Raw genomic sequence first — 23,147 nt, forward strand, 5'->3', positions numbered from 1 at the left:
AGCCCTCTCTCGGGCTTCCCGAGACCGCTCAGCCCCTCACTACCGGAGTGGCAGTCTCCCAGTCGGTGCTTGCTCCTCTATTATAGTCTATATGGTAACTGGCCTGGCTGGGCTCCAGCCGCTCCCGGCGGCGTCAAACAGTCCACAGCCTCCCTGTACCAGCTGTCCAGGCTCACAAGCCCCGCTGGGGCTTACCCTTACTCCCAGAAGGTCCGGCCCCATCTCAGGACGGCTCGCATCCGCCCGAGGGTGCTCCCGCTGGTGTCAGCTCCTCCGCTGCCCTCTTCCGGTTCTGCGCACTGGCCCAACGCCGGCGTCCCTTTTAGGCCGTCCCTGGCTGACTCAGCTCCTCCCTCTCTCGTGCACCTGAAAGAGGTGAGCTCCCGCCCAGCATTCTGGGCTCGTGTGTGTGAGATTAGTGTGATTGCGCCGGGGCGGGGAGCCTCGGAGCCCACCGGCTCCTTCTCTCCCTCACAGATGTATTTTTATTTGTAGAGGAAGGAGAAGACCTGCAATTACTTGTGGTCCTGCATTCTTCAAAAAAAAACCTGAACACTAATTTTAAATCCCCACAGAAATCTTTTGGCCCATATTTCTGTTAGTATTAAACTCTGATTTTTTTTTTTTTTTTTTTTTTTTTTATTTGTTTCTACCAAGATGTTGTAGGTCCATATCTGCCAAGTAATGTTGCATGTTTTAGTCCTTATTCTTACCATGAGCTTTCCGTGGAACCATTTGTAAGTATGGAGTGCACTAAAGCCTTTAAAATGACACATTGGCTCAAAAATGCAATTGAAATCAGTAGAGCTGTTTGTGGGGTCCCTGGTCCCACACATAACAACATACACAGGTTTATATCAGGAACAATATTTAACATGCTTTTATAATGAAAGAAGTTTCTCAATGGACAATTTCTTATAAAGCAAGTAGTATGCCAGTATTATAGCAGGGTCTAGAAAAATTCAGTTGCTGACTTGAACTGGCAGCTTTGCCTTGGGCTTCTTCAGAATCCAGACTTTCAGTTTCTTCAAAAGGGGAAGACTTTCTAAAGGCACACTTAAAGGTCCTGGAAATGTGGAGGAGCTATCATCATGACAGTCCTGTTGGTTGGTTGGTTGGTTTTCTCCCTCAGATTAATTTTCAGTTATAGGTGGAATAGCTCATTTTCGGTTATAGCTGTTTTAAGGCAGACTTAGTCATTGTTGAACACTTACTCTGGGATGCTATAGTGCAGTGGTTTTCAAACTGTACCACAAAAGCCCACAATGGGTCATCAGGAGGTTCACAAAGTGATTGGGGGTAATGGCACCCCCATTGCCATGCTGGGTTGCCTGGCTCCATATCAGCTTTCTCAGCATGTGGAGCTAGGGGTAGGGGTTCTGTGGCAGAAGTGATATGAACGGGCTCCATGACTTTAGGAAGTTTGAAAACCGTTGCTGTAGTGATTCACCTTGAGTTGGTATTCAGTGCTCAGCTCACACATAATTCAAATTGAGCCAGGTTGCCACAACCAGCAGCAGAACATTGCATGAGAGAATGCTACCATATTTTCCAATTAAAGATATTTCCACCCATGAACAAAAGAGAAGATAAAATTCTCCCTGTTGCTGAGAAGTGACATTGTGTCAAACATTAACAGCCATCTTCAAATATGACATGTTCATCAGCGTACGTATTTTTCCATTCCTTTGTAATTAACTGTGTCTTCCATTGATGCTACTGTGACGTAGTAAATCACATTGCTATATAACATCTACATTTCTCCCAGATTATCTTAATTTAGTTTCTAATTACCCATATGTTAATAATAAACATTACTAGGTGAAAATCCACAGTAGTCACAAATATACATTTTCCATTTACCAAAATTCACTATTCAATTATATATGAAATATCAGGTTTTTTCCAATTTTGTGTGTGTGCGCATGTGCGCTCATGCACACATGCATATAATACACACACACACACACACACACACACTTGTATACATATAGGTGTGTATACACATGTGTGCATGTATATGTATGATATGTGTATACAGTAAAAGCTCTGGTAACCGGCATCTTACAAGCTGGCATGCTCAATTAACTGGCATGCTAGCTTGTTAAGTTAAAGTGAAACCAGAAGTGCCCACTGTGGCACTTCCAGTTTCTCCAAGGCCCCATGGCCCGCGGCAAAGCAGCCTGAGCTGCTGAGCCCCCATGGCCCGGGGATATAACAGGTTGTGCAGGGCTGTGTGGGGCCTGCAGGGCCTGTGGGAGGGGTGACGATGCCGTGGGAGGGGTGGAGGGACACCCCTAGATGCAGCAGGAGCAGCAGCGGCCCAGGCTGCTCAATTAACTGACATTTTGTTATCCGGCTTCCCCCCATTCCCGGGAGGTGCTGGGTAACAGAGCTTTTACTGCATAGGGTGAGTGAGGTGAGTGACATAGACGTTAGGGCTGGAAGCACCTCGAAGGTCATCAAGTCCAGCCCCCTGCCCCAGAGCAGGACGTCAGCTAGGATCAAAGGATCCTAGTAAGATAAGCATCCAAATGTTTCCTGAATGAGCCCAGAGTAGGTGCCTGCACCACTTCTGGAGGGAGTGTGTTCCAGGTCTTGGGGGCTCGGACAGTAAAGAAATTTTTCCTTGTCCAGCCTAAAATGGTCTTGGAGGAGTTTGTGACTGTTGGTCCTTGTTTTTCCTTGGGGCGCTCTGGTAATCAGTAGTGCTCCCAGATCCTGATGCACACCCCTTATGTACTTAACCAGTGACCAGGTCACTCCTGAGCCTCTGCTTTTACAGGCCGAAGCACCCATGGCTCTCAGCCTCTCTTCGTAAGGCCTGTACTCTTGCCCTCTGATCGTGTGTATGGCTCTCCTCTGGACTTTTTCAAGCTTCTCGCCATCCTTATTGAATTGTGGAGCCCAGAATTGGATGCAGTACTCGTGTGTGTGCGTGCACGCACACGCACAGAGAAAGGTCTGTGTATATATGTATTGTGTGTGTGCGCGCATGTGTATATATGTATATGTGTGCATGTGTATATACACACATACACAACACTAACAAAACTATTTTGAGACATTCACTGTGTGTGTGTGTGTGTGTGTGTGTGTGTGTGTGTGTGTTCATTCCAGATACCATTATACAGTAACTATTGTATAATGGTAACTGTTAGTAAACGCTGACTTTAAAACAGCCATCATGAATGTCTCAAAATATTTTTTGTTATTGTTGTCATTAAGTATCCCAGAGATTATTATCATTAAACAACACCTACATTATGTAATGGCTGTCACACAGGAGGATACCTAAAAGTATAGAAGGCCCTGGTCATAAGTAAAAAGGAAGGAAACGTTTTATACCTGTTTACATTTTTGGCTTATAAGTGGTTTTCCCTCATTTGTTCCACTATTCACTACTTACAGAGTGCATCTACATGAGATGCCAATGTGCAGTGGTTACTGCACATTTATTTAGTACTTATATAATCAAGTACTAAATAAATGCTCAGTACCCGCAATTTCTGCTCAGTAGCACCAGTGAATGCCCTTTTAGTGATGCTACTGCGTAGTAGCCTAATAATACTGTACAGTAGTATATTAGCACTATTGGTGCTGTGATGTGCTACTGCATGGTATTATTCAGTGACTGCACAGTTGGCATCTCATGTAGATGTGACCACTGTCAGATGGTAGCATTTGGCAATATTTGCTATTGTAACCTGGTTTATGTCACTACAACTCGGCAGTGAAGGCGATTTAGAGGCTATTTACAAGTAGAGGTTCCCCACTAAAAAATTTTGCATACGTTCAGAGTAATGCCATAATATAATTCAAGTGGGAAACTGGCTCTCAGCTCAAAGGTGCATTCAATACAAGTCTGTTGGACCTGGTTGTGCAATTTAGGGCCTTGCTTTATACAATGCTGATCATTTGGACATTGAAGAAAGAAGACTTCTGTCGGTCTCTGTGGCTCTAAGTAAACTAAAACATAAGTTTTTTTTATTCTTTTGGTTTTCCTCTCATTTTCCCCAAATTTCTGGTAACAATTTAACACTCTTGCATAGTTATTATCAATAGGGAATCCCTTTAAAAATTATTGATACCATGTAACAAAACCTAATGCTTTAGTACTATGACTGAACTAATTGCCTCCATTTAAAAGTGAAAAATATTTATAGGGATATTTCCACTGACAGGCTATGGGACAAGGAAACAGTTTGTTATAATCACTGTGAAATCTTGTCCCTTCTCCCATTACTTCTTTCAGGAGGAAGGAGTATCAACATTTTCTGATAAATGACCACCTATAACTGCACAATTTTCCATTAATTCCCATGCACAGTCTGCTGCTTTTCTCTTATGGTTCAAAATGACATCACGGTAATGGAGTGACCCATCCTGTGTAGCTATTCAGAGTTTCTGATTGGAAAAAATATTTTTAAATATGTTTTTATATTTTTATTTATATTTATGTTTTTATCAATGTTCCTGGTGTATGAGAGAAACAAGACTTAAAGCAAAATGTAACGTGATAGTTTTTCATCAGTCTTCAAGAAGTTAAGCTTTCCCTAGTTTGAAATGACAGTGTTATATCCCTATCTCCACATGAAACTAGTTTGGTAATGAGTTTGAAGCAAGAAATGAGTAAGAATAAATCTGTGCTTTGTTACTGATTTGCCATTAATGCTTAAAATGAGAATCGTTTCTACCACTGTATAACTAGGATATAAAAATATTCCAAAATTGGAAAGATGCACATGCATGTTTGTATGTATGTGCATGCATGTGGCATGTGTGTACGTGCACCTACATAATGTAATAATGCAGAATTCACTCCTGAACTGAGCTTTCTCTGGCACTAGTAACTAGGTTAGAAGGAAAGGGCTGCTCAGTCGTCTTAGCTCTCTAACTTGGAATGCATGCTGCATCATTTGAAAATCACATAAATATATTATAAAGCAGCAGCAACTTCATAAAACTTACTGATGCTTTATTATATAAAGGCTTCCCTGCCTTTTCATTTATGAAGTGCTTGCATTTACTGCTTGGGGAGTTCCAAGAACTGTTAAGCCGCAATTTGTTGATTCTAGGTACTGCCTTAACAGCATTTACAAGCACTTTATTATTTCCGAAAGAGAGAAGAGACTTTTTCATGAAGAAGAGATGATTCTAATGGTTTTTCCACACTTAAGATTGGAACTAAATTCTTAAGGTTTTTAAACTTCAGTCTAGTTCCACTTTTTTAATTCCTCAGGAGTAAAGAGGTACACTTGAAATTTGGTATTTGTGATCAGTGCCTAAGGAAAATGTGTGAAAATATGAACTGGATTTTGTGATATGAGACTTGTAATTCATTTTTGAAAAATGCTTTTAATAAGCTATCACATTTTTTAAAATAGCTTTTAGGGCCTCTTGCCATGCTACTCATTCAACAAGCATTAGTCAGGTATGATCTAGGAGGAGCTAGCCCATGTTTTACTATGGGTTTTTTTTTCCATGCTTCTGAGCCTTGCTGGTTGGTACATGGGGCCAATACATATTAGGTTATGTCTTGTGGTTGTGTCCGGGTTGACTGTAATTTTACTAATAGTTTAGACAGTAGGTCTGGATTGGGACGATCCTGCCTCAGGAAGAGGGTTGGACTAGGTGACTCTGGAGATTCCTTCCAGCCTGACTTCTCTATGATTCTCTGTGATGCATTGGAGGTCAAAGGGCCTCTTAGGCCTACTGCTCCAGAAGAAAAGCATGGTTAAGGCACACCAGTTTCGGTAGCCTATAGCACATAAGGGGTTGAGGTGGTTAGCATCATGTCTAGCCAACTTTGGCTGAATGACATGGTATCCATTGCATCTGGATCAACTCAAGCAGCTTTTAGTAAAAGCCTAGAGCATAGCTCAAACTAATACCTTGGAGTTGGAGCTAGATGCTAACCATTTGGTCATCATGTTGCTCTATAAATAAGTGTAAAGATACTTCATTGTTCTTGAAATCTCTCCTCAAAATGGCTTGCTGTGATTCCGACTTCTCTCTCCACCCCAGTCCCTCCAAAATGTTTAGGCTGCTGCCTGCTCATGCTGACCAGCGTTCATCTCGCTGCTCTTTGAAGCAAAAGCCATATTTGTATAGCACGTGCAGTGCCTAACACAGTGAGGTTCCCAGCCCATGAACGAGGCTTCTAGGTGTTACAACACTAAATAATAAGAAATAAATTTAGTAATAGTTCAAGCAGGATTTCTCATGTAATTTAGGCAATGCTTTCCAAGCCCCTTTTGTCCATAGTGTCAAGGATGAATGAAAATATAGGTGACATAAGCCATTTTAAGAGTTTTTAACCACTTCTTTATCATTCCTTTTTTCCCAGAAATGACTTGAACTACAAACCTGGAATGTGTTTATTAAAGACTTCTAATATTATAAAAGGCTTAGTCTGTCCATAACGCTTTATTCGCACTCTGATTGGTTGTTTGAAATAACCAATGAGAGGACTCCAAGAGCGTTCCAGACAGGAGGTGGTGGAGTACTGCCATGATGGCGGGGGCAGAGCGGTGGGGGTGCCCCTTGGAGGTGGGAGCAGGTGGAGTGACCTCTTACCCCAAGTGGTGGTTGGGGGGGTGGCCCTGGGCCTAACACACTGGAGGGGGTGGGGAAGGGAGGAGCTGACCTGGGCCTGACGCAGTGCGCGGGAGGGGAGGAATGGGGTCTGAGCCTGATGCAGCAGCCAAGCAGGGTGCTCCTTCGCAGTCCCCACATTGTGCTGGAGGGAGATGTAGCCTGCACAGTACTCTGCATCAGCTAATCAGATCTGCTTTGTGCCCTGCTGTTATTTGTCATTAGGTTGTCTGGGGATCCTGCAGAGCACATTAATGTACGTGCATAGGGGCCCCCTGGCTGTGCAGGCAGTTATGTACTACAAGGAAAGATCTTTTTCTTTATTCTGGTGTTCACAAACAAGGTGTATATTATTCTGGGGCATATTGTATGCAAGAAACTAGGGTATATCTTCCTTGCTTCTGGAAATGAAAAAATCCTAGAGCAGTGGGGAAGAATTGTAGGATGAATTTTTGCATATTACTTACTATATTTAAATGATAATAGTATCCCTATGATTGTATGAACAACTAAAACTCCATTTTGTGCTTGTTTCCCTGCTTGACATGAGTAGATGAACTTTGTATGCATTGGGTACATGAGTGTCTGTGTGAGAGGGTGAATGGTGAAAGAATGGTAACTACTTGCATGAAAACAGAAGAAGATTTAATTGATTGTGTAAGCAACAGGGCACCGATGTATAGGTTACTAGACAGTAAACTAATTAATGGATGGCTGAACTCATCTGTGATCAGGTTCAAAGAAGAAGAAATTTTGCATATCCTGCCATTTGAACTACTGTGCTTCAAGACTGACTACAAAATGCTTCAAGGCGAAGATCACGATTGACCCCAGCGGAGATAACCAGCTTTACTGGAATGACACCAGTGGAGATAAGATGAAACCATCTGTAATTAAAGACTGAGCATAGAAAAACCCAAATGCTGAACAAAGACTTGAAATCCCTATAAAAGTGAGATGCAGGCAAGCCAAGAAGGGTGAATCCATTCTCTGCAACCTCATGGAGCACAGGCATGCATGCCTGTATACTCCCGGTCCTATCACCCTCAATAAGTCTGGACCTGGCCATCCAGTGCTAGTATTGAGTAACATCTGGTAACTATAACATATTACTGGTGTGGTTTTGTGTGTATGTCTGTTTGTATGTATGCTTGTATATGTCTTCATATGACGGGCGTGTCCAAGCTTATGTATCTGCTTCATATAACCAATAAACATGGCATTTTGCCTTATCCCCTTTCTAAGGTCTCGCTCTTAATTTGAGCTATTGGCAATTTTAAGTAACAGGATGTCTTCTACAGGAGATTCTGGAAAATGTACCCTCCATTTGTATTGTTGGGGAAAGGGAATGGCTGGGAAGTAAACTCCTTGCCCTTTCCTACCCTTGTGTTTGTAGCATCAGTTTTTGTTCCTATACCAGCAGCAGCAGATTCTTGAAGTGCCTGTAGACCTTACGCATTTTGCTAGATATTTGGCCTAGCAGCTGCCTATGTTGATAGTTTGAAGCCTCTTTGGTCAAACAACTGGTTTCAGAGGCTGTGAGCAGGTATGTAAAAACACCATTGGTCAGACATCTTCAGCTCAAAAGCATTTTCTATTTAGCTGGCAGGAAGTAGAATTAATAAATCTCCCATATATCAAATTGCTCAAGTTTGAAGAGACTACAACTTCTACTAGTGCAGCCAGCAATTTTTTTTATAAACTTATTATTGGAACCACTCCTTAAATAAAGAGGCTACAAGCTGAGCTAACAGAATATTTTTTCTGAGGAGCTAATTGTCATTGATTTCACTGAATAATGGTAGTGAAATCTAGTCTTTCAGAAGGAAATTCAGCCATATACAGCAGTGCAGATATATGCAGCAGAAAGCCAAACAATTCCCTGAGGCAAAACTTTAAAGATGTAGATGACCTACAAAAGTAGGGATTAGTAAACTACAGAATTGGTGAACTACAGAAGTAGGAATTGGTAAAATTTAAATAGAGATTCTACTCTTAAAAGTAGTTAGGTAACAACTCATTACTCAGTGGATGTTCTACTCCAGGTCTGTAGGCATAGTTTGGTTACTGATTAAAGTAAGTTTTCTTTTGTTTGCTTTTTGTAAACGAAACAACTTTTCATTTGCATCACCTTTTAGAAGCTATGTTAATAAAGGAGAGAGAGGTGGGTTCAAAATGCATCTTCAGCAGAAATTTTAGTAAGTAAGGTACTTATTTGGATTGAGAAGGTAGGGCAGTTTTATATGTGCTTCAATGGGTTCTGATTAGAATATGTTGGAGCAGATGCTGGGGCCTTTTAATTAGAGTGGCCCTGAAGAGCCACTCTAATTAAAATGCCCCATACCTACCCCAGAGCACGTGAATAGGTGCTTCTCAATTCCTTCCCAGCCCAAACTAGTTTGACTTTCCTTTTTCTATTAGGAATACAGAAGGCAAATATTATTTTCAAATGCATTTTAAATTGGATCAAATGGTCACATATACAACACAACTGTACTATGACTTTTGCATCTTATTTTACTCATGCTGCATATTAAGTTGCTGCATAATTTATGACCAGTGAGCTTCTGTACTTTACATAAACTTGGTAATCAACTGCTTTAATCTTAATATTGTTGTGGGTCTGGAGCCCTGAGGGCAGAATTCTCATCACTTGAGTACCTCCTATCAAAATGATGAAGTCTTTTGTCCAGCATTTATATAGCCCATGAACATGTCAGAAACTAGCATTGTGTGGGTGTGTGCGCCCATATGTGTCTATACACGTATACATTTGAAAGGAGAAGGAGTTCAGCCATACATAATCTGTTTATTTTACTGTGAACATGGGTTCTAGAGCATGAAAAAATATTATATGAAAGCAGGAAAGAAACTACCATGTAATTGACCTATACCCTACAGCATCCCATGTATAGTGATTTAGTATAATATAATGGCAAAAGTTTTATAGTTGCAGTTTCCCCTGACTTCCCCATTTGAAAGTGGAGGTCACAGTCTGGAAAGAATGTGCAAGATTTCTCCATTACTCTAAAATATTAAATGCAACTCAGTTTGTCTACTTAATCTTGGATTTCTTGTTACCTGACCTTAAGAGGCAATTATATCTGGGGTCAGACACTGGAGAATAGGGAATACATAATTGCTGGGGTGTGTATGTGTGTTGTAGACATTTTTGGGTTGAGCGAGTGGATTTCAAGGACTCAATGACATTTGTATTGCCTAAGTAGATACATTAAAATATGTATGCTACAGATGGTGGCCAAATCAAGAGAACTTTTTTTCTGCCAAGTTGGCTGGTACAGAGGCAACAGATCACCTTTGGGAGGGAATCTCTGGTCACCTGAAAACTTGTAGGGGTCCTCAGACAAGGGAATCAAAGAGCCTGCAAACCCACCATGTTAGAAGAAGTTTTACCAGGAGAGTAAATGGGAACTGATTGCAGAGGTTGAGTTTTTGTTGAAAGGAATCAGCGGTGCTCCTGGGACTTTTAGGCTATGAGGTCCCATGTCTTTGAAGCGACAAGAGAGACAGTTCCTAGGAAATGTGTATGCTGCAGCACTATTGCTGGCTCTCTCTTCTGTCTTAGGGCATAGAGCCAGTGATAGTGTTGCAGCATATTTACAGAGCAAGCAAAACTTAAGAAGAGAAAGCTGTATTGTGGTGGGACCCATCATAGCAGCCTAACGTGCATCCATCCAGCTCAGAAAAATATACTAAGGGCTACTTCCAATTCATAGTTTAACCTTCTGCTTGTCTCCTATGGATTTGAGCTCCATGGGGCTTCTTGAGCTGAGGATAAAAAGGGTTGGGTCAGGCAGTGCCAGAATCCACAGCATTATCTGGGGACCCCTGCCTACAAGTAGCTGCTGGAGGTAGTATGGCTCAGTGCTTTTATCACCTCTGTCTCCAGGGTCTTTTCTGTGGTTGCTAGTGAGGAAGAAACTAGGAACATCATCATTTTCTGATCTATTAGATTTCTTTAAGCATGCTAATAAAATAGTAGATAAAGGGAAAATGGATCTTAAAATTTATTTGGACTTTCCATAAATCTTTGTCAGAATCCCTTGAGAAAGCTATAAAGGAAGCTAAATAGTCACATGGGGAAATGTATTCTTGTGGATTAGAAATGCTAGAAGATGAAATAAAACAAACCAAAGAGTAGGATTAAATTTATTATGCACTGGAAAGTCCGCAGGCTAGGACTGGTAAAACTCTATATAATAAAGTGCAAGGTAATGTACTTTGAAGGAATAATGTGCACTATCTGTATAAAATTTAGGATTCTAAATTGGCTGGTGCTATTCGGGATAAGGACTTGGGAATAATTATGAACAGCTGGATAAAAATGTCATTTTACTGATAGTCTAGTAAGCAAATGAAATGTAAGGGCCCAAAAAAGAATGGGATATAAAACATATTCTAATACTATTTTTTAAGCCTCACCTGTGATACCAGTTTTGGTCAGCCTATCTGAAAACATTATAACAAAACATAGGTATGGAGACAGAAAGGGAAAATAGCTGTTTAGGGACAAGTAATAGGAAACAAGAGAGGCATTTAGAATAACAAGCTGTACAGAAAAGATAAATTCAGGTACTCCTGTTCTAATATTCCATGAAATAAGAGCAAGGAAATGATGGACATAAATAAAAACCAGTATGTTGAAAATCCAATAAAGAAAACATTTTACCCACCATCTAATTTCCCAGTGTAAATGACTTGCCACAAGGTAATCTAGAAGCCAGGGTCTTAAAAAATGTAAAAAACCCCCATATATACTAGCACTTGTATACACTTTATATAATAACATCCACAATACTTCAGATAGTAGAAACATGTATGGGGTGTATAAACATAAGACTTTGTCTTTCAGAACATAACCACTAAGGGTGTGTATAGACAAACGCGGACATGCCTCTCGCAGCATCCCAAACCAGTTTGAGATGCTGCAAGAGGCATGCTGGGAGCAAAAAAAACATTCTCCGCTCTTCAAATATGCAGAGTGGGATCAAAGTTTGATACCTGGAGATCCAGTTATCAAAAAATACCCTGGGGTAAAAGAGCGGGGCATGGCACAGAGGCAACCGGAGGCTCAGGTCTTCCACAGAGCTGCTGTGGTAGCCAGCCAGAGTCTCTGCAGCTGTTCCTTTCCGCAGGACTGAAGCATGCTGCCTGCCTGTGCAGGGTTCCATGCCTTGACCCAGGCTCCATGCCAGGCAAGTGATGGGAGGGTGGACCACAAGGGGGGCAGCTTGGGAGGGGTGGGTCCCCTTCCCCCCTTGCCCACTGCCTCACCTGGCCCCTACCCAGCCCCGCCCCCCCCCCCCCAGTCTCCTTACATTCACCAACAGCAGCAGTGGCTACTTGGGGCCTCATGGCACAGCCTCTCCCGTCCCCCTCGCCCTACCACAGCAGGAGGTAGTGGGGGACAACAGGGCTCAGCCCCAGCTGCCTGGCACCTACACTGCCGCATCGTGTGGGTATGGCCTAGCTTGGCAGGGTGCTGCGCAGCACTGTGCACTAGCCCCGAGCTGCCAGATGTCACCCGGGGTTCAGCACTGCTTAGCCCAAGTGGTCCTGAGCTGCTTGACAGCACGTGGAGCCTTGCTGAGCCCACATGACTAACTAGTGGCCCCTTCATTGTGGAGCCAATGAATGAATAACACAACAAAATGCTTGGAATAACTAAGGCAAAAACAGGATGGGAGTGTCATGTGAGCTGAAGGGTCAAAATGTGAAAATGAGTGTGCCTGAGGGGGACATGGAGCAGAGCCCCCTGGGCTGCACCCACCGGTCCTCAAAGGCTTCCAAGGAGCCGGTGGATGTTGTCCAGTGGTGCTCTGCCCAGAAACATGCATGGATAAGTGAGGGGAAAGCAGCCTCAGACACAGTGTCCAGTTTTGGGCTCCACAATTCAAAAAGGATGTGGAGAAGTTTGAAAGAGTCCAGAGAAGAGCCACACGCATAATCCAAGGTCAGGAAAACAGACCTTAGGATGGCAGGCTGAGTGCGATGGGGCTCTTTAGCCTGGAAAAGCACAGGCTCAGGGGTGATCTGATGGCCACCTTTAAGTTTATCAGGGGTGATCACCAGTATCTGGGGGAACGTTTGTTCACCAGAGCGCCCCAAGGGATGACAAAGTCGAACGGTCATAAACTATTGCAAGACCGTTTCAGGCTGGACATAAGGATGAATTTCTTTATTGTCCAAGCCCCCAGGGTCTGGAATAGCCTGCCATTGGTTCAAGCACCTATGAAACCCAGGCACCTTCCTGGCCAGTACATCCTTCCTGGTCACGTACAGGGCCCACTTAGCCAAGGTCAGGAGGAGGTTAACGAGGAGGTCTGAGGACTTGGTGGGGCTGTGGATGGGGTGCCCAAAAACAAAAAGGTCAGAGGTAAAATTCAACCAGAACCTCAGGAGGAAGTGGTGGAGGTGGAGGGGCTGCAGTCTCGCACACTTGAGGGTGTGTGCACCAGGGTCTCTCCCAGAAGCTCTTGACTATTTGTGTCACCAAATTATTGTGGGCCCTGAGGCCCATAAGGCTAACTAATGAAAAAATAGGATAGGAGTGTCATGTGGGTCAAAGGGTCAAAATGTGAAAATAAGTGTGCCTGAGGGGGACACCGAGCAGACCCCCCTGGGCCGCACCCACCAGTCCTCAAAGGCATCCGAGGAGCTGGTGGATGCTGCCCAGAAACATGCACGGACAAGCGAGAGGAAAGCAGCTGCACAGTCTCTGGGTACCTTCCCAGTCAGAACCTCCTTCCTGGTCAAGTACAGGGCCCGCTTGACCAGGGCCAGGAGGAGGTTAAGTAGGAGGTCCCGGGACTTGCTGGGGCCATGGATGGGATGACCAAAAACAAAAAAGTGGAGGATGAAATTCCACCAGAACCTCAAGAGGAGGTTCTGGAGCAGGAGAGGCTACAACCTGGTGCACTCCTGAGAGAGACCCTGGCACACATGACCCTGAAGCTCCTGAGAGCAAGTAGTCCTGAACTGCTTGCCAGGGCAGCTTCTTATACTGCTGGGGCCAGCATGGGTGCTGGCCCTGGGCTCTCCCTGGCTGCAGATCCAGGAGGAGCCAGCCAGGGTAATTTTGCCCCAAGTGGCACAATTTGTCCCACACCAAAGTACACGTCCAGGCACATGCGCTGAGACAAAAAGCCTCAGCTCAAATTTGTGCTGCTTCTATTTGAGCTGCTGCAAGCGCACATGCCTTCATATGTGGACACACCCTAAATGGCTATTATGGAAAAAAAAATCCCCTTGGATCTGGCTAGTCCATAAATGTCCACTATAAGAGGCACTTGTATCTGGTACTGGTTCGCTGTCACTGATGAGATGCTAAGCTAGATTGATCATGGTCTTGTGCGCTACAGTATGCCTATGTGTCTTGTAGTGACGTCCAGTGACATTTTTTTTCTGCGGGTGTGGGACATATTTATTCTTTGCATCTCAGATTTTATAATTAATAATTGAATTACTGGATCTTTCACCTGAATCATTTAACTCTAGCCACCAAAACCAAGTCTGCCTCTGTCCTGTTAGACTGATTTAAGTCTTTTGGAGTGATGTTGTAGACACAGTGGTCCAGGAATTGGTCCAATAAAAGTTATCATCCACAAAAATCCTTGCTTCTGGACTGATTTATTAAAAAGAATAAATTACTTAAGTCAATGGTTCCCAAATTGTGGGTTGTGACTCCAAACGTGGTCACAACATCAGCAGATGAGGTCACAGTGGGTTGGGAGTGAGGGGCTATGCTGAGAAAATGGGGCCATAAATGGGGTCGTGCTGAGGAAAAGTTTGGGAAGCACTGGTTTAAGCCCTGCTTTCTTATAAGGGAAACATGCCTTAAGCTACAGTTTTGATGTGCTTCAACATGACAGCTTCAGCTGAAGAAAAGAAGCTGGCATGTTGTTGTTTATTATTTATTATTTATATAGAATCAGTGTGTAGATGCATCATAGAGAGAAGGCTTTGCCTTTAAAGAGGTGATAGAGCAAAAGATAACAAATAGATCAAAGGAAGGAGATGAGGTGAAACAGAAAACAAGTGACAAAACAGTGACATCCATGTAACTTAGTTTCCTATTTTTTTCCCTTTCCCCTGAATGTCTGGCCATGGTGTTTTGTTAACATGTTTTACAGTGGAGTACAAAAACGTAGTGGCATTGTTGGGAAAAGTCAGATAAAAATGTTATAACTGGAAAAGTTTCTGTGTCCCCCCACCACTTGCCTCAGCCTCATAAATTTCCAAACTATTTTTAGTTTATTTTTTAAAAAGTGTAATGTGCTTACAAGCAGATACTCAGTGTACAAAAGGTCAATAAGAATAGGTCTGTCAATCCAGGTGATTGGCATGCTGGGTTTAGCACCTGGCTCAGTCTAAGCCAGGAGTGCTCAGATGTGGCCCCAGAGCTATGTTGTTTGGCCCATGGGGTTCCTCACAGGTTTGAAAATTGGGTGGCAGGCCAGCAGTGTTAATCGCTGCTCTTCTGCTGCCAGATTTCTGGACCCATGTGGAGTCCTGTGGGCTGGATAACATAGCTCATTGAGCTACTTTGGGGGTGCAGGGCCTGATCCTGGGGCACAGTGCCAGGCAGGGGGTGAGTATCAGGACCTGATCCCAGTCCATAGGGTCTAATCCGGCTTGTGGATCAGCCCTGTGCCACTCATCTGGCCCACAAGGCCGAATTAATGAACACCATCTAAGCTGGTTGCAGGCATCCTCAGAGCCAAGCCATACACTGTTTCTGCACTTGTTCCCTTTGCATCTGGGCAGGCAAGTTTAGATGCTTTTCTACTATGGCTGGTAACAAGCTACAAATACATAGTTAATGTTGAGGGAAATGAAAATGTGATGGTGAAATGTGAGGAGACCTGTGTTAATAGATTATTCTGGCTATTACAGGTAACAAATAGCAGTGAGGGCACAGCAGCATGATCTTCATCGCTTGCTAATTAGCAATCAGATTGCAAACTCTGCAATGACTCTGGATACATAGTGCACTTTTGGCCTTCTTTGGCTAAGGTCATGCATTTGCATCCCTGCCACTTTGTCAACACTGCTACTATTTCCTGAGCGAGCTAGATAAAGCTCAAACAGGTCTGCTGACAAGTGCTGCAACTACACATTAGTTTTGCTGTATAGACATACCCATGAACCTTGACTTGAGGACCACACGGTCTAAAACAGGGGTGGACAAAATACAGCCTGCGGGCCAGATGTGGCCTGCAAGCCCATTCTGTCTGGGTTGCAGGGCCCCAAGAAATTTTTTAAAAATTAATATTTATTTGTCTCTGGCTCCAGTCAAATGTGACAGGAGCCAGGGGCATTAGGACCCAGTGGAAGCCACAGCAGGCCCCTGGAAGAGCAGGGCCCACCTTGCCCTGCCCTCCCTGCTGGAGGGACCATGGTGCTGTTTCTGCCCATGCTGGAGTAGGAAGCTCAGGTGAAAAAAGGGGGTTGGAGGGCACACTGGTCCCTGTCCAGCCACAGGGCCAAGAGCAGGGTGGCTCCTCTCTCCCCCTGCTGGGTCAACCCAGCTTGGCTCCATAGAGCCCAGCCAGCTGCACCCCAGGCTCCTGCCACCTTCCTCTTGACCCCACTGGCACTGGCCCCAGGACACCGCCTGGCTGTCGCTAGCTCCCAACCCCCCTGTCTGGCCCTGGGGGCAGCATGACCCGGTGGGGGCATGGCCTGGGGTGCAGGGAGGCTGCGGGGAATTTCCATGCTGCGCCTGAGGCTTGGGGTAGCAACAGCCCGGCTGCCCCCCACCATGGGAGTCTCCAATGGGTGCTGCTGCCCAGGGTGGGTGAAGGCCTGGCCCCCCCCCGCCCCACAGGGGCCCAGTGGCAGCTTGCTCCCTGGCCCCAGGATGAGTGGGGAGGCTGCCAGGAGCAGGAGTGGATCTGCAGCCACTTTTCTGCTCCAGAAGTTCCTGTGGCCACAACAAGCCCAGGGGCCCTGGGGAAGCTCCTGGCCAGCCCCAGGGGCAGCACAGGTCACCTCCCAAAGCTGCTGGGGTGGCACAACCTGGCAGGGTCCCAGCACAGGGCACAGGAAGCTTGGGGAGACCGCAGAAGCTTTCAGAATAAAAAAGCAGCTGCGGCTCCACTCCCACTCCTGGCGCAGCGTCCTGTCCATCCTGGGGCTGGAGGGATGAGTTGCTGCCAGGCCGCCGGGCCCCTGTGGGGCATGGGAGACTGGCCCTTCCCCACAGGATGGCGGCACCCCAAGCCTCAGGCACGCGATGCAAGTTCTGCACCACCTTCTTGGGTTTCCCATGTCCTGGGTCACATCCCCACTGATTCATGCCACCCCCTGTGGCTCCAGGAACCCCTCACATTGCCCCCACCAAGCCTTCCCTGGCTGCCCCCAGCCTCCTGGCGGCAGCAGGAGTTGCCGGAGTAGAAACGCGGCCATGAGGCTTGGGGCAGCAAGTGCCCAGCTGGCTCTCCACTAGCAACCCTTCCTGCAAACTCCATACCCTCACCCTCCTCCAGACACAATTACACGTTCCATGCACACATCCACAGCTCCCCAGAAACCCCAAATCCACCCACCCACCCATACCCCCCAACACTGCTACACACCCCACACACTATACAAGAATATGACTACATTTTGAGCTATTATGCAATGACTTCTATATATAAAGCACAAACACACAGGTATCAGGACAAAAATATACTTTTAAATTGAATTAAAATATAGTATTATGAGTATTTGATTTTTTTTTTCCCAGTTCATAATTTGTTTTTTTTCCCCAGTTCTAAGATCGCAAAAACCCTCTTCTTCGAAGGAGTGCTTCTAGGGGTGAAGGGAAAGACTTCCAGTGGCAAGGGTCAGAGGCAGAACTTCTAGGCCCAAGATGGTGACCAGGGGTGTGGCACCTGTCAAGGGGCAGGGTTACCTATGTGGCCCTCAACAGCTTGGCAAAACTTGCTAAGTGGCCCTCCGCCCAAAATAATTGCCCGCCCCTAGTCTAAACATATGCGAAAAGGGTGCTAATGGTAACAAGTTCAGAGAAGTGAACTGATTTTCCCAAGGTCCTTTAGCAAACCAGTAGCAAGTATTGCTAATAGGTCTCCCAAGTCTCACAGTAGTGCCCTAACAACTCAGTAGATCTACTCACTTAGTAGATTTAAGAACCTGTCCAGCCATTTAGTAAGCTGTTCTTTTTCATTAATGTCTTAAATGGTGCTAAGAATAAATTTATTGTTGTAAATTATTTGTTTGTATCTGAATATGGTGTGTACATATGCATGTTCAGGTTCCATAAGACCCAATTAAAGCAAATATTTCTTTCACAGAGACAGCTAACAAATTGAATCAGAAGAAAATCTAGTTGAAAAACTCTCTTCCACCAAGTGGCTCATATTTTGCATAACCTTGACAGATGGGACAGGGAAAAATCAAACTATGCAAACTGAAATTGGTGTCATAACATAATTTGAGCATCAGAAGGCTTCTTTCAGGATCTTTTACATAAATTAGGCTTTTGTTTGTTTGAAGAATTGTGATCACTTCTGCCAGAAATGAGTGATTAAAACCCCATTCTCAGGAACAGGGGTGTAGGTTGCAGCCGTATTGGTCTAAGGACACAGGCAGACAAGGTTCACCCAGATATCAGATTCACCCAAAGAACCTTGTCTGCCGTTCTCAGGAGCTACATTCAGGTGCTGTTAAGAGCTGACAACATTATGGTTTGACTATTTGACTTTCACTACAAGCATCTATCACCTGAGCTGAAAAACAAAGCAGAGTATAAAGAGGATGCATTTGAGCCTCTTAAACTACTGACATAAATCTGCTACTGAGGCAGAGGAAGAGGGACAAAGAGCCAAGAGCCATTCTTTCCTGGGTTGAGTTTCATTGCCCCAGGTCACACTAGCACTGTACAAGGTCTCCTCTACTGTTGCTGTTCCTTTTGACAATGTTTTTTGCTGCTGTCTGTCTTAACACAAGGAATATCTTTTAAAATATTCTCTGGTGTTACTAAGCTCCATGTTATCTGCCTCTATTCTTATCTAAATGGTGCGTACAGAAAATTCAAATCGTAGCACAACCATAGGCAAAACAGTTAAGTCATTTTAGTTGAGAGCCAGTAAGGGATAAGTAATGGGATGTTGTCCTCACTTGCAGGTTAGTGATTAAAATCCAGGCATCCTTTGTTGTGGCTGAAAGCTGTTACAATTGTTGGCTCCTTAGTAACTTGGATGCAGTACATTTTATTGTCAGAGTCCGGTTGCTAGTGAACATATAGTCATATGATATAAAAACAAAACCACAGGTAATCTAATAAGAGACCCTGTTGGCTAGGACAGATTGATTTAAATGATATTTTAAAATAGCATGCAAAGAACTTTTTGTTTTAAATGATCTATATGAATCCCATTTTGTGTTTATACTTTTTAGTTATTTTCCTAAAGGCAAAAGGAATTAACCTTTCTAGTAATTAAGACAATGATTTGCATGTAAATGTAGACCTTGCACTAAACTTGTTACTTATTTTTGTTCACTGTGTACATAGTTACACAATTACATATTTATTCTCATGCATATTTTTAAATTTTTTTTGTGGTGGTAAATGGCACTTCCTATTTATTGAATAATCTTTTACTTACCATTTGTGTCAAGCTGCTTTTGGATAAAAATAGCTTTCCATTTTCACTGAATTCTAGCATTTTAAAAAGTGCATTTATTAGTTAAAAATGTGCATATGTAAAAGAGGCTTATCAAAACTTACTTTGCTTTTAAAAATAATTTATAGGTTAAAGAAAGGAAATATCTGTAGTTAGTGTATTGAACTGATTATTTTTGGCTCCTATGCCCTTCAGAAATTTAGAGCAAGTAGATCTGAGCTGTTCTCACCTACTTTTTATTCCTAGACTGGAGAAGAAAAACATGCTTTCCTGTTTTTTTCAATTCCCAAATGGTTTCTTAAATTTAAATGAGCTAAACTGAATAAATTAAAATGAAGAATATATAATCTGTATCTTGCAACAGTAGCCCACATTGTCCAAAAGCTGGTTCAGCACCTCAACAAGTTCTTGTTCAAGTATGTAGCCAGTTATTTCCTACAGGGTAAGGGTTTGACATTGTTTTAAAAATTGGAGAAAAAAAATGTATGGCTTTGAATATTACATTATAAAATATAAATACATTAGATTACTGTAATATGAAGCCTCATTATAAGTTGTAACAATTTCAAATTTAAAATAGATTTTTATTAAAAGAAAACTTGATTTAAATGCACTTGCACTGGGAAATTGCTTTGATCTGGCCTGGGGCTGGCCCCCAGGGTGCTCCACATGGGACCGAGGCCTGCCCGGGGCAGCCTGCACCATGTTCCAGCCCACACCCACTGGCCTGATCCTGGCCAGCGCGTACAGCTTACCACCCGGGCTCCTCCTGGTGCGGTTGCTACTCGGCTCCCCTCACCACCAGGGGCAGCTCCTCCCTTTGCTTCTGCTGCACCCCTCCAGGCCAGGAGGAGACTGCAGCTGGGCAGCTCCTGCCCCAACACACGGGGCTCCAGCTCCAGTCCACCCACCCCACCACCCGCAGGTGGCTGCTCATCGCGCCAGGCAGGTAGAATGGCTGGAAGGCAGCTGGAGCTGGAGCCAGAGCCTCGTGCGCTGGGGCAGGAGCTTCTCAGCCTAAAGCAGCACAGCAGGACCAGGAGGAGGAGCTGTCACTGGAGGTGAGGGGGGCTGAGGAGCAGTCACACTGGGAGCAGCCCTGTTGGCAAGCTGTGCACGCTGGCTGGCCCCAAGTGCCGCAGGGGCAGCTGCAGACCACAGTGCCCAGGCAAGCACTGCTGCATATACCCCCTCCTCCCTCCCTTTGCCCCTGGCCAGCTCCCAGGACGTAGCATGCAGGCAGTCCCCATGCCACAGGGCAGGGGCTGTCCTGCTCCATGATCCAGCCTCGCTTGTCTGTCTCACTCTCCAACACTGCTCCCCGCTTGCCTGTGGCCCCATCCCACACAGGGAGGTTTGGTGAGTTGTTGCAGCAGGGTGAGCGGACGGGTGCTGGGGTGCTGACCTGGCCTCCAACAACTCATCAAAACTCACAGGTCCAAATAATTGCCCACCCCTTAATTAAAAGGAAAAAGACCTGATCTGTATCTTTTTGGATTAGGTCCTAAAATTTGGAAAAGGAAACAACTTTAGGAATCACTGATTGTACCACATGAGTTGTTCTTTTCCCAGTTGATTTTAATAATGCGTTAGATGATTTAGGCAGAAAATTCCAGGGGGCAGATCCAGGAAAAATTCAATGCAGAGTTGAAATGCCCACTTTGTGTTGAAAAATTGACAAGGCTTATAATAGATTTCAGTAATACTGTACTAAAAAAAAAAAAGGGAGTGCCCTGTGACATGATTATTCTGGGGTTCAAGTTACAAACTTGGATGAATTATTCATTACATCCTTAAAATTAAAATAGGACCAAAGGTTCCCGTTGGATGCATCATGTTGTTAATAGACAGAAATTAAAAGCTTGCTTTTTATAACACGGAAAACATCCAGGAGAACACAAAACAACAGCAGATTCTCCCTATGCCTGAAGAAACATGTTTATGGCCAAAAGCTTAAAAAGAACAGTTTTTCCAACTATTTAATTGGTCTAATTAAAGATACCACATTTACCCAAAGAACTTTGACTGCCTTTTCATAACACTACTTTTTAAAAGGCTGTAATAGTGAGAAGATTAAAAAGGATGCATTTTTCTCCCATTACCTAAAAGTGTTTTAAATGCTTAAAAAAAGACTTTCTCTGAGATGCATATTAACAATTTTTAGATTACTGGAAATGCATTCAGTCAAGAGGAGAAATTCCTCATGTTCATATAAAATGAAAGGACATTCTGAACACGATAGTTTATTTTTCATGGCCAGCTTCCCAGGTAAACATGATCAAAACTTTGGGATTGAAGTTACTTTAGTGAGAGAACAGTTTTGGTTTTTTGAGGGGGGTTTTCTGGCTCCAGTATGACTGGGGCTTGTGTGGTGTGATATTGCTATAAATCTTTCAAAAGATGTAACATGATCGATTGTAGGAAACTATCCTGATAGAATGAAAAATAAAATAGCTATTTTGTTGACTGGCAAACAGAAAAAAACCATTCATGATTTGCAATGAATTTACTGTGTCTGTGGCTTGCTTTTAAAACCAGGCAGTCTAGCATGAAGTAGTGAAGTACTTTGACATTGTAGCCTGTCAGTCTGTAAACACGTATAATTTTCAACATTTTCAACATCAGACTGCAGAATTTGTTGACCGTCCGCAACCTATACAAAACTACCTGTATTTGTATGCTCTAGGTTAAACAGATTGACATTTATGAAACACCAATGACCTACAGAAGGTCCAGCCTCCATGCAATACTTTTTGCTTTGGAGGGTTTTTTCTTCTGTTTTATTTTGTTTTAAAGCAGCTTGAGCAGATTCTCAGTTAAGTGCCTTATGGAAAAATCACAGTATGAAAATAAGTTAACAATTATTTTTGGTAATGGTAATTCATAGTACAGTAAAGTTGAAACCTTTGTATTCTGAGAAAAGTTCTTAGTCTAGTTGTCACAGGGCGCATCTACACGAGACGCTGCGTCACTGTAGCTTGTCGGGCACAAAGTGTGACAGCAATGTAGGATGGAAAAATAACCATGTGCTGCCAGGAACGCGCCGTACCAAATGCACAGTCAAGGGCACATGTAGAAGTGCCCACAGATTCCTAAAATAAGCTCCCCAGTGATCAGTTGTGTATGTTCCAACTTATTTCCCACATTAAAGATGTCCCCTTCTTCTGTTTTGTTCCAGGGTATGGCCACACTGTGCCTTTGTCAGATGGAGGAAAAGCCTTCTGTATCGTCTACTCTGTCATCGGAATTCCCTTTACACTGCTTTTCCTGACAGCTGTGGTGCAGCGCATCATAGTTCATGTCACCCGACGGCCTGTGCTATATTTCCACGTTCGCTGGGGTTTCTCCAAGCAAGTTGTTGCCATCGTCCATGCAGTGGTTCTTGGATTCATCACTGTGCTGTGTTTTTTCTTTATCCCAGCAGCAATATTTTCTGCCCTGGAGGATGACTGGAATTTTTTGGAATCTTTTTACTTTTGTTTCATTTCCCTGAGCACCATTGGCCTTGGAGACTATGTTCCGGGGGAAGGTTATAATCAAAAATTCAGAGAGCTGTATAAGATAGGAATTACATGTAAGTACCAGGCTAACCCTTTAAATCAGAGGTTGTCAACTGGGGGTACACATACCCCCGGAGGTACTTGGGAAGGCCATAGGGGTATGCACGGGTGGGCAGGAATGGAGCACCACCACCCACCACCTTGTGCCGCCATGTCCCAGGAGCAGGACAGGGAGGGGTGAGGGCAGCGGTGCCCCTCTGCAGCCCACACAGATGCCACCCAGCTGGCTGCAGTGGGGAGAGGGAAGCTTGCACACAGTGGCTGCCACCGCCAACCACCAGCCTGCACTGCTGGCGCTCTGCATCCAGCCACGCCCCCCCCCCGCTCCACATCTGGA

The 23,147-nt window shown here is 44.1% G+C and overlaps 1 protein-coding gene across 1 annotated transcript in view; it reads left to right on the top strand.

The window, feature by feature from the left end:
• KCNK1 (potassium two pore domain channel subfamily K member 1) overlaps nt 1-23,147 on the top strand; it is a 50,162-nt gene that overhangs the window by 21,430 nt on the left and 5,585 nt on the right. Inside the window, exon 2 of the mRNA XM_090044264.1 lies at nt 22,429-22,824. Within this exon, the coding sequence (XP_089900390.1) occupies nt 22,429-22,824 (396 nt within the window). The remainder of the gene's footprint in view (nt 1-22,428; nt 22,825-23,147) is intronic.

This window comes from Crocodylus siamensis, chromosome 1, assembly GCF_052110815.1.
Source record: "Crocodylus siamensis isolate JL-2025a chromosome 1, ASM5211081v1, whole genome shotgun sequence".
NCBI lineage: Eukaryota > Metazoa > Chordata > Crocodylia > Crocodylidae > Crocodylus > Crocodylus siamensis.